The sequence below is a fragment of the Pavona decussata genome, unplaced genomic scaffold (genome assembly GCF_977016875.1).
Source record: "Pavona decussata unplaced genomic scaffold, jaPavDecu1.1 SCAFFOLD_72, whole genome shotgun sequence".
NCBI lineage: Eukaryota > Metazoa > Cnidaria > Anthozoa > Scleractinia > Agariciidae > Pavona > Pavona decussata.
The window spans coordinates 2,277,410-2,289,412 of record NW_028145491.1 but is presented as its reverse complement, the minus strand read 5'-3'; the positions used below and the strand labels follow the sequence as shown (position 1 = coordinate 2,289,412).

Genomic DNA, 12,003 nt, shown 5'->3' with positions numbered 1-12,003 from the left:
AAAAGTAACCGCTGTTCCCGGGCTAATATTTTAAGATTCTACATTTTATTAGCTTTACAGGGATACATATTTTTCTAGGGTTTTATAAAAGTGGAGTGCATACAAATTTCTTTTCTGAGGAACACCCGCGAAGGGTTAGAACAACCGTAAAAAGTGTTATCAACCAAAACGAAACAAAAATAGCGAAAGACGAATTTGTTTGAGACTGGAAGAAAAGATTCTTGGAATCTGTTTTCCTCCAACACTATTTTAAAATACTTGTGTTGTAATGGGGAGGGGGGGGGGGGGTTAGTTTACAATGTAATCGAATGTTATCGGCTTGGGCCTTTGTAAATTTGACTGTAGAAAACAAATTTAAAACTAAACTATAGAATACGATTAATCCACCAACCTTGTTGGCAGCATTGTCCGCCATACTGGGGCAAACATTTACACCTTTTTAGCTCCAAAGTACCGCCATTGTGACAGTATCTATTACAATCGCGATTCTGAGTCAATTCAAACGGACAAACGCCTCCACAGACTGCAGGTTGAACCACCTAATGATAAAGAAGAACAAAATCTTAAAAGGCGAGAATGGAGTAATGTTCCCCTAGATTTTAACATTTCTTCTCTCTCTCTCTCTCTCTCTCTCTCTCTCTCTCTCTCTCTCTCTCTCTCTCTCTCTCTCTCTCTCTCTCTCTCTCTCTCTCTCCCTCTCTCTCTGTCTCTCTATCTGTATCATCTGTGTATCTAAACTATCACACTTTATTCTGTAGTGTATAAATTTACTTCATGATTTGTGAGCCATCACTATATATTTGTTGTTGTTGCTAGGCTGGCTATGAATTTGTCATTATTATTTACATAAGATTTCAATTAAAGTGAGCTTCACGAGCGGCTGTATTATCATTACTGAAACCACCAATAATAAAATTGCATGATTTATTTACCTTTTGTCTACTTTCTTTTACTTTGAATCGCGTTAAGAAGGTTCACTGGTACAGTTGCAAATATCTGTTGTGTTTTCGCACCACATCGATCTATATCGTTGAATTTTTCCTGTGCTATTTTCTAACTTACTTCATACCTCAGGTAGTCTGTATGCTGTGTTACATTGCAGGAAATTTTCTTCTAGCTTGCATTGAGAACTCATCATTAGAAGGGTAATGCTCTTCAAAATGCTTTAAAATGACTGAGATCTTAAACCAGAAATTAACGTCATCTTCTCAGAAAGAGGATCATTGCTGAACGCTTGAAGCTGATCCCAGCAGTATTCGTGTAGAATGTGTGTGACATAGGAATTTGGTGATGACCTACAAACATCTCACACAAGTCTCCTGTAGTTCAATGACTAAACCATCCGACCGATGTACAGGTGATCATGGGCTTGACTCACTTAAGCGACTTTTCTTGTTGGTAGTCGCTTTCTGGTACCAAGTGACTACAAAAAATAAACATCTACCAAGTTTGTTCTGATCATGTCATTCAAAATAACTTCAAGGCGAAGCTTACCTTTCTTGTGCGTTTCTGTTGTCCTATTTTTCCACACGCCAATGAACATGGTTCCCATGTACTCCATAGAGTAACTGTGCAGTTTTTTGCTCCGCGATAGTGATGATGATGATGATGGCGGCCATCGTCATCATCATCATCATCATCATCATCATCGTCATCATCACCATCTTTACTCCGACACGGAGGAGGCTTTGGTTTTTTAGGTTTCGTTGGTTTTGGAGGCTTTTTCCGTTTAGGAGTTCGGTTCCTTTGCGCTGGGCGTCTCCTGTGGTGACGCGACTCCACTTCAAAATTGGCTAATAGAATGATTAGGATAGCGAGAAACAATAGAAATGACTTGCGCATTTCTGGCTGTGAAATTTTCAGTACAGCTTCAGGTAAATGAATCCGAACTGTACTCAGTACTGAGTCGTTTCTGCTTTCAGCAAACAAAATGTAGATCACTTTGGTGCCGACTGAAATATTTGTTTACCGCATTAAGAATAGTAGAAATTGCTTTGGGGGATTTAAACAGCTCCGCACACAATGGTCCAGAGAAGAATTAATTTATATATTAACAACGCAAGACTCTACTAAACAAACTGATTTCAGTATTCAATTGAAAAATTAGACAAGCAGGTTTTTCACTCTCTTTGTCAAATCAGTGACGTTTGATTTGCATAAGAAAGATTTGAGCTATTAGTTACTGTATCTATTCTCAGTGTTTATTTAGTTACAAGATTTTCTTTATGAAAGGTTTCCACTGCCTCGAGACTCTCCATGGCGTTGTTCAGTTTAGTAAAGAAGGTACTTACGTATAAGACAGCACTTAAATTTATTGTCATGTGAAAAATACGCTTACGACATGCATTCAATTCAGATTCCTGTGAAATAACGAAAGGTCCTTCCCCACAGTTTGTAACTGAAAGTGTTAAATAAATGAATGCATTTTAGCCGTGCTACTTGCTTAATAATTTACCGCACAACAAACTTGTTTGTTCAAGACGCGGGTCTTTGTTTGTTTTTAAAGACTGCTCTGAGCATAGTTAATTGAGGGATTGGTTATGAAACTTTGTCATGAAAACAATGGTGCTGCAATTTATGTTGGAAGGGCCACGACAGTGACAATCTTTGTTTGAATGTTCACACTACAGTTAAATGTCTTAACACGAACGTTTCTATTGGTCAGTTGCTCCAGCACATTTCAAAATCTATTGTCCTCTGTGCACTGTCAAGGCCAAAAATGCTAACAGAAACATATAACAAAGAAATTTGTCAGGCTTCATAACCATTGCCTTTTATTAACTATGCCCTGAGTAACACTGCTCGATTTTGAAACGCTATAGAACATGTTTTGAATGTGAAAAACCATTCGAAATAATACAGAATTAATTTTATCCACCGGTTAAGCTTTTAAAGATGATCTTTTGAGGTACGGTTAGAGATTTTGAGACACGGTTTTCAAGAAGGAAAATTCCTGGGATGAACGGACCTGCCGAGAGGCGGTGGGGAGGGTTAATCAGTTTCTTTTTGCCAAATTGTGCGTAAGATGCGTAAGGTTTATCGCATATAACCTACCGATTTAGGTCACGTCGATTCCAATGTCTTTTTCAACAGTTTCAAGTTTCTATTTTATATTTTAAGCTAAGTATATTATTAGAAATTTAATTATCCGACCATTTACATTTTCGTCCTTAAAGCGTTTTCCTGTTAGCTTCACCTGTCCATGTTTTTGTAGTTTCGCTTGCAAAAGCAAACGTTTGTGTGTGTTTTGCCGCGACCCATCGTCTACACCAACTCGACCGAAAACGGCGTTCCGTTTTCTCATGTCCACACCAAAAGGTCGTAAATCAGTGTGCTTTAAAGTCATTCGCCTGTCTCCATCATTTTAAATCATTGTCCAAACTCTCCGTTTTCATCAGCAATTTCAATCGTTCAGTGTTGACGCGGACAGCTGAAGGGTATAAAAGGCGTCTAAAAAGTGAGCGTTCTTGAGCAAACAGATTATCTATCATGGACGAGTGCCTTAATGTTAATTTACAAACATTCTTTCAACAAAGTCAGGCGTTTCTAGGTGGATAAATTTTACGTGCGTTCGGCTGGTTCCGACGTAGTAAATACAACCCTCTTTACGTACGTAATGTAAAATAACACGCGATGTAAGAATGGCTTGTGTAAACGCAATCATATCGAACAGAGCTCAACTTTTTACGCGGTGGATTTCTACCGTCGCGTGTGGACGTCAATTTAAGTGGCTTTATCACGTAAATAAAATTTACACACGATGCGTGAGCGGCTTACGGGAAGCGAGCAAAAAGTTGAACAGCGCAAAACTTTTACCATTACACAAGAGTTTGATACATCTTCTCTTATATTATTTACGTGCGTAAAGCCAGTTGTATTAACGTCCGTAAACACTTAAAATTTAGGACAGTAAAAATTCACCTTTATGCAAGCCGCCAGTCACACATCGTTTCTTGTTTTTATTTGTTGTACGAAAAACAAATAGACCCTTCTCCAAAATGGCGGCCGAAAATTCAAGTAAGTTAAAATTAAAAACGTATACCAGCACTAGAAAGAGCACTTTAGTAACCTTGCAAAGTTTTAGCATATTAGGTGTTATATCAGCTTAGGAAATGTAAGATGAAATTTGACAAATTTACAGACGTTTGTATGACTGGGGGTATACATCACACCCCCTAAAGTAAAATTGCTCTTTCCAGTGCTGGTATCAGTTTTTCATTCAGTTCAATTTTAACTGACCAAGGGTTCTCGAAGGTACTAAAAATTTGACAGGCTACGAATCGCCCAACAAGACCATTTAATTCAATTCACTACCTTTATTGACAAACAGATCGATTTCATCCAGCTTTAAAACGCGAAACGATAACTGTAAGTTTGAGTAAGATGTCGTGCATACGCAGTTTTGCTACATACAATACAGTAGCTCCTAGTGTAAAGACAAACAGTATTGTAACACCAGTCTGGGAACAAGTTACAGTGCTCTTCTGAGAAACTCCCAAAGAGATGCCTCAGGTCAGTTTGTAAGCACCATTTCCACTGACAATAAATGTTTGGTTTTATAGTTTCTTGAGAAACTAGTCCCTTTATTCCTAATGATATATAACTATGGGCTTGGACAATTATCAGAGATCAGCCTGCGAGCAGGCTCTCTAGTTTGTTTCGCCGGCTTCACCGCTCGTGTGGAACAGACAAGACCGCTTGCTCGCAGGCCACATCATGCATAATTTACAACTGCCCACTTCTGTAATAACTCTACATGTTTACCTTGTTCTCAAAATCCCACATGCAAACAAGCTGTAAGTTGTGGCTTGCATTTTAGGCTGCGTTCGAATGGCCATCCAGTGATTACTAAAAATCTGATAGGAAGGTTTGGAGTTCCTAACTATTAGATCGTGTGCCAGCAAACGTTTCCTGGTACGTCGTCCCAAATTTACCACCAAAATAAGAAATCTAAAGTCTTCTTCGCTTCTTCATATTCTGGAATACTACCAATCGAACGCGACACTGGACTAATGTGGACTAGAGAAAAGGAAGGGAAGTGTATGATAAAAAACAAACTTGCAACTGTCTTGAACATTTCGAAGACAACATGTGAATAAAGGTGAAATATATGTCATTGAAAACAATGTCTGAGAAATTTAACAACTTGAACGTTAGATTATAACGTAGTTTTAATCGATGTGACTAATACCAGGAATAAAACTACAAATAAAACTCATGAATAAAATATTATAATGATATTTACAACTTGGTAATTACATGTTTACAACATGTTGAACATCAGTTTTGTTCAATACAATCTCATGACAACAAATACACCTTGTCACTGTAAAAAGGATAACCCCTCTAGGATATATGACAGTGTAATAGAATGTATACTCTTTTTTTATAAGAACTTTTTTATAAGAACGTTGAGGCTGAGATTAACTAAAATTTAAGAACATGCTAAGAACATTACCCGGGCTGAGAGTCAGTTGAGAAAATTTTTATTGCGACCAAATATGAACAGTATAAATACGGATAAAATAATACAGGTAAAAATTCAGTCTATATTGTCCAATTAACCCAAATAATAGGTGTCTTGTTCACGTCTGCATAGATTTATTGAAATATTATAACAGTTAAGGACATCTTAAGAACTTTTCAGGGTCAATTTGCCAAAAGTAATAAGAATGTTCAGCCTCAGCCCCGAAATTTTTTAAATGTCCTTATATATAAAAAAGAGTGTATTAAAACATATTTAACAACAAAATCTAGTCATTCAGAATAAAGAAATGAAGATAAAAACAAGCAATAAAAATTTACTAACTAAAGACTGAAATGGATTGCCAGCACATAATTTATTACTTGGCTTGATTTGCAATAAACCAAAAATTCCAGAAATTTTTCTCAAAAGGAAAGGTCGGGTATAGCAATTTCTGAAAAGTTGTGGAAAAAATGTCCACCATTTATAAAGGTAATGGCCTCTCTTCCATTTAGCAAACAATTAACTGTCATTGCAAATTAAGAAAAAAATAATGTTACAGTTATGTTCCACTTGGTTGAAGGTTTATTTGGCAAAAAAGGTACCACGTGTCACTCTACATACAAGATTGTGATTTGTGCAGTTAAGGCTTCTTCCATTATTGCCAAATGAATAATCTTATTTCCTTAGTGTCAGTCTGCAGACAGATGCCACCTCAAACCAATAACATGGCCTAACCACATTCTAAGCAAGGAAGTTTAGAGTGCCTAAAAACCCTAGACCTTTATGTCCATGGTGGAAATAGGGCATCCTGGTAAAACAAGGAGGTACATATACAGCTTAGCAGTTCGTGTTCACTAATTTTGACTTATACTGTCAACCTGTCAACCACTTGTGTATAGTACATGTCGGTTAGCTATCAGGGAAGTGGAAAAAATGTTGAGAAGTCAACTTTTCAACTTGACAAGTGGAATGCTTTTAGATGCAATACAGTTGTCGCAGACCCACTCAGCATTCTCCTCAGCAGTAAGTAGGTCATAAGCTAGTTCTGTCAGCCCTGTACACACACGGTGATACCACTGAGCACAACCAGTCTCACAGAATATAGCATCATCATTGTCATTTACTTCCCTTTTGCAGATACCACAAGGATATACTGGGTCTGTTTCAAGGCTAGATCTGTTCATTTCCATAGTTCCCTAACACAACAAACAAACAAACAAACATCATGACTAATCTAAATAATGTTTTGTGGACAAGAAGTGATAGCAATAGAACATTGCCGAGTTCTACACAACTTTTGAAGACTTTGCCAGAAAAACACGCGATGCAAGAAAACACCAAAGACAACAAAATTTTATTTGGGCTGGAGTTAAAGGATTGTAAATGGAAATACAAAATTTTCGATTTTTTTTCAGTTGTTAACATGAAATAATTTAGACCTTTTAAAAAATGGCTTCTTGATTTCTGAGAAACAAATTTTCTCCAGAGAAAAAGAAGACTTTATGTGCCATTTAAATGTAGCCATCTATTCAGAAATTTACAATAGCTGTCCAAATTCCTATGCACTGACTGGCTCGTAGCTATTGTCTATAAGAGTACAGACAATAAAAATGATGTAACATGCATGCTTTCTTAATGGAAAATAAAGTCAAATCCAATTGTATTTTTTCCATGTTATTGTAATCGACGGCAGTTTTCTACGGGCTATACTGTTATTGACCATAAAATGACGCCATAAAATCTCCAAAACTTGGCAGTGAATTCCACTTGAGTTTTGAACCTTTTTATACGTCATAAGAGTATATATATTTAGTTGAAGGTGTCCGCAATGTTGCCTAGCAACGGTGAAAAACAAATTATGAATGACGTCAGACTGTCTGGCGTCGTCTGAAAAATATTTGCATACATCGGAAAAAATATGCGTGCATGATCAAATTTCAACTGCAATGTTCATCAATATTCACTGGATACAGAACTATCTCTCCAGAATCTTTTCCCTTTCTTTTAGAAATCTTTTTTTGTGAAAGATTGCATTGAAGAGATTACACGTTTTGTGGCCACGGTAAAATAATTTTCCGTGGGAAATAAATTCATCGAACGCGACAGCGCTGCACGCCCGTTGTACATTTCATCGCGTCAGAAATAGATTTTTAACCACAAACTAGCCTGTGGAACTACGAAGAGACCATGCTCATCAAAATAGTTGCTATGTTCAGAAACCTTTTAATCTTCTCATTTGATGCTACAACACGAAAGAGGGCTTTCCACCCAGCCCCAGCTTCACGAGGTTTTGCGAGTCACGTATTTCTAGTAATAAGAATTCTGCTGTGCCTCTCATAAAGTTCACAGACATTACCTCCCGAGGGCGTGAATGTATAGTGGGTTCAGCTGTATTAAAGGGATGCACTCCAAAGTGTTGAGGAGGTACAGTCACAGGACTGGCAAGATCTGATGAACCTGAACTCTCTTTTCTTTGTTTCTTTTGTGGACTCTCTGGGTTGGATCCACTGCTTTCTCCTTCAGCTTCTATTTCATCTGGATTAGCACCATCTAGAGATAGAATAACAGAGTCCCTTGCACAGTTAAGATCAAATAATATTATTCAAGAGAACAACAAGCAACTTATATTAAAGTGTTCCTTTCATGATTATAGACTCAAAGATCAATTTACCTGTACATCTTGAAAAATTCAAGGGCTGAGAGCTCATTTTTTGGGCCATTTTTTGTTTTGTTCAAAAGTATAATTTGTAGAGAACATTGCTCTATGTTTTTCTTCACTGGTTTCTGCTTTGTTTTGGGAAAAAATATGAGGCTAAAATGTCAGCAAAGAAAAGCAAAGAAAATAGCAGAAAAACACATTGGAGCTAAATAAATAAATAAATAATAATAATAATAATAAAAAAAACTCGGACACTTTTGAGAAAGATGAAAACTTGACCTAAAATTCAATTTGTACAAAGTTTTAGACAGTTCAAGCTACTGCAATATTGCTGCATTTCTTTATGAGACTGTACCATTTAGTTACATAACATTTCATTTTCACATGGGTTTCATTTTCATCATTTTTATGCATCAAAAAATAAATTTAACCTGCTAAAATTAGTAGTTACGTCAAAAGAAAGGAAATATCAAGGTATTACTTGCTTGTGATAAGACAAATAAAGGATGGTAATGCACTGGCTACAGCTGTACCTCACAAACAAAGATTAGCCTTTGTTATTGTATGTTGTTGCCAATAATCAAAGCCTAGTACAGTTAAAAAGGTACTCTGACTCAGTTTTTTACTTCTCATCAACACCAAAAAACATCTTACTCTAAAATTTTACCAGACAATGTTGCAGGATATCAATACATTTTAAACTCTGTCAAAATACACTTAGCAATTGGGTGCAATCATGATGAGTAAAATTGCACACAAATAATAAAAACTAAACAAATAAAACTAATTATTGACAGCGTACTCTTCCCCTATCTCATGGGAACTGTAAGAGCCTTAGAGGAAACAACCTTAGTTTGCTAATGTTTTGTAAATTATTAATTTGCACCATTTTTAGTCTTTTTGAAAAATAAAATGTCCTTTACTTTATTCTGGTTTACTGAATAGACTTTAAAATTTCAACAAAAAGATGGATATAGGTTCTGTTTACACCTCTGCTCATGAGGATAAATGAAGTCCATGTAAAGGAGGGGTGTGACTGAAAGTATTCCTTATGTGCACTCAGAAATTGGGCATAAGTGATACTTCAATGTCATTTGTTTTGAAGGTTTGACATTGACATATTATTTATTCAAAACTTCTAGACTCACAGTAGTGGCTTGCTGGCTGCTTATTTATTGGCCATACTATGACTAAAATTAAGTATAAGTTTAACTAGTCTTTTTTTTTTACAATTTCCTGTTGATATAATTTATGTTCTCAGTGAAATTTACCAAATTTACAGATGTTTAGATGACATGGGGTTCTCTTAAATAAGTTTGTGAAACCCAGTTTCAATTTTTGTCTGAAAGTCAACAACCTGATACTTATGAAGGTTTGTAACATTTCTAAAAAGATATTGTTTGCAGTTATGGTATTTTCTACTCACTTTAATTTAATATTTCAAGTTATTTAAATTTGGACTTTTGGAAGAGTTAAATTCCCCTACAATGTATTTTTTAGGTAACTTGACTGTACATGTAAAATGAGATGGCTTAATTTGTTTCTTTTTATGGCTATATAACAAAAACAACTGTACTTAATGATTAGAATCAACCGTATGATTGAAAGAAAGACATCCTGATTAAGAGACGTTACACATGTCCCGATTGCGATATTCATTGTTTATGGCAAAGGGATGCATTGAGGTTGACAAAATTTAACTGGAAATGCCTGAGATTACGTATCTTTCTTATTATGGTGCATTACACACAATTGTTTTTGTGTGGCTTCCCAAAAGGTGAGTGCTTACATAACAAAAGTGAAACACAGGGCTGTGATTAGTACCCAGTAGTGGGCTATTATGGGCTTCAACCACATTGAAGGTAGCACAACAAGATCTGGAAAATTTCCTTTGTTACAACCAGCTGTTTTCAATGAGGAACCAGCTTCTCCAAAGTTTAATGACAGCCCAGTAAAACAAATATATTTCGGCCAAACATGCAGTGTTTCACAAAACCTTCCCGAATAAAATGTTAGTCTCTATGGACCACATTTTTATAAACTTCTAACAGATTTAACTCACACATATCAGAGCCTCCTGGCTAACATTTTGTTTTGTTTTTATTTTTACGCTTTTAAAAATGACAGCAAGTAAGAGAAAGTACAGTATACATGAAAGCTAATATGTACATCACTTAAATGTAAATGTATACAATGTATAAACTTAAGCCTTAATAATCAATTCGGAAGTAGTTGTTAGTAGTATCTTGATGGTTGATTTAATATTGTAATGAATTTAATTCAGAAATTTTTCTTTTAATTTTTTTAAATTCAGTGTTGAGAAGCCTTAATCTATGAGGTGATAAAGATAAGTCTTAAGTTTAATAAGATAAGAGGTAAATAATTAGTAAATAATATAAGCTTAAAGATAAAGTCTTACAACGAAGTTTATTTGTTGTTAAGTTTGATATCGACTATAAAAATAAACGTGCAACTTCCATGAAGTATTTCGATCGTTTTATTTTACATAAAATCTCTCACCTCTAAATCTTGCAGGGACTTTTCTTTGCCTGGGCATTCCTTCGAACAAAACGACGCTAAACCCCAATCAAATATGGCGGATTCCGTTGACGAGATTCTGTGTCTTCTTACATGATGTAAAATATTTGCCAAGTTATTTACCACTGACACAATAGCGCAGGCTTCAATAATTTTTCAACATGGCGGACGAACAGCGTAAAAGATTGTCATTTTCTAATTCTTGGCATCGGCAACAGGTATTGATTTATGGCTTAAGCAACTCTTTGTTCAGTTAAGTTTTAATTTTATTTAACGGAACTTCTGTTGTTTTTAACATGCATTTGTGGCCGTTTTAATGGCCGGTTTCCAGATGTTTCATGTGCATGCGTTTCAAGTCCATGCTAAAAAGCCGCGCAAAGTACGCCAGAAGTTGCTTAGTTCCACGATGTTTTCCAAGATTTGGCGCGTCCAGTACCTTCAAAATTATGCACCCATAGATTTATACTTGCATTTTAGGATGTGTATTTTTAACAAATGTTATTTTCAGTTTGTATATTTATTTCACTGGTTTATAGTGTCCCCAATTAGCGCTACGGCGCTAAATACGCCGACACTTAATTAAATAAAGTTTTTATTTATTATTTATTAAGTCTTATGAGAAACTTCACTCTTCTTGGAAATATATCAGTTTTACAATTTTACAATTTTGGTTCAAATTTACCTAGTTCACGAGCAGAAAAGACAACTTTACAACTTTTTCTTGCGAAGACATGTTGACATTGTAAAGTAATTCATGCACATTTGATTTTCTAAATTTTAGATGAATTACTAATATGCAATATAAATTTTATAATAAAGATATTAATTACTGAATTTGTCTTTTAATTGTGACACTTGAAGGTAGCATGGAGACTCTATGATTGTATTTTGAATAAGATGTTACCAGGATCTGTCTTGGACGAGAAATGTGTTGAGGTTAGCAGTTCAATAAACAGTAACTTAATTATTGTTTGAGCACAACACTCCAGAGGGTGAGGCATTTTTATGATTGTCTACTGAAACTCATACCTTTTTTTTTTTAAATGAACGACACAATATTGAATTATTATTCTTTAGCATCGATGACCTAAAACTGGTAAATACTAAAGATTACTTTAGTCCTTTCCAGTTAGACCTCTACATGCTTTGTCAATACTTTTGACACTTTTAAGTTCATTATTGATCATCATCATCATCATCATCATCATCATTGTCATATACATTTCCTAAAAGTAGCGATAGCACAATTTTTAGCTTCAAATGCAAAGTTTTCAATCGCATTTGGCCATTTTGTTACATAAGGACATTTTCAAATTTGGGTTTCAAGTGACGAGACACG

General features: G+C 35.4%; 3 protein-coding genes across 3 annotated transcripts in view; 1 reads left to right on the top strand and 2 right to left on the bottom strand.

Annotated features, from left to right (window-relative positions):
- The window catches only part of LOC146476934 (SCO-spondin-like), a 37,061-nt gene extending 34,982 nt beyond the window's left edge, over window positions 1-2,079 (bottom strand). Inside the window, exons 1-2 of the mRNA XM_085114040.1 lie at window positions 1,495-2,079; window positions 392-539 (exon numbers count right to left, since the gene is read on the bottom strand). Of these exons, the coding sequence (XP_084970166.1) occupies window positions 392-539; window positions 1,495-1,842 (496 nt within the window). The 5' untranslated portion in view covers window positions 1,843-2,079. The remainder of the gene's footprint in view (window positions 1-391; window positions 540-1,494) is intronic.
- A 2,507-nt stretch (window positions 2,080-4,586) lies between these two features.
- Window positions 4,587-10,786, bottom strand: LOC146476933 (pygopus homolog 1-like). The gene is made up of 3 exons (XM_085114038.1): window positions 10,647-10,786; window positions 7,824-8,017; window positions 4,587-6,663 (listed from the first exon to the last, which is right to left on the bottom strand). Exons 1-3 carry the CDS (start codon window positions 10,681-10,683, stop codon window positions 6,412-6,414), a joined length of 483 nt encoding a protein of 160 aa, XP_084970164.1. The 5' UTR covers window positions 10,684-10,786; the 3' UTR covers window positions 4,587-6,411.
- Window positions 10,787-10,799: 13 nt separating this feature from the next.
- Window positions 10,800-12,003, top strand: part of LOC146476932 (focadhesin-like) — a 34,368-nt gene continuing 33,164 nt past the window's right edge. The window contains exons 1-2 of the mRNA XM_085114039.1: window positions 10,800-10,882; window positions 11,526-11,600. Coding sequence (XP_084970165.1) covers window positions 10,826-10,882; window positions 11,526-11,600 — 132 coding nt within the window. The 5' untranslated portion in view covers window positions 10,800-10,825. The remainder of the gene's footprint in view (window positions 10,883-11,525; window positions 11,601-12,003) is intronic.

What these genes read in the sequence shown, in the direction of transcription:
- LOC146476933 (XM_085114038.1), bottom strand. Translation starts at nt 10,683, where the DNA reads ATGCCCAGGCAAAGAAAAGTCCCTGCAAGATTTAGAG. An exon ending in AGTCCCTGCAAGATTTAGAG is followed by an intron (nt 8,018 to 10,646) that starts GTGAGAGATTTT and finishes TTCTATCTCTAG; the next exon opens with ATGGTGCTAATCCAGATGAA. An exon ending in TACATTCACGCCCTCGGGAG is followed by an intron (nt 6,664 to 7,823) that starts GTAATGTCTGTG and finishes TTGTTGTGTTAG; the next exon opens with GGAACTATGGAAATGAACAG.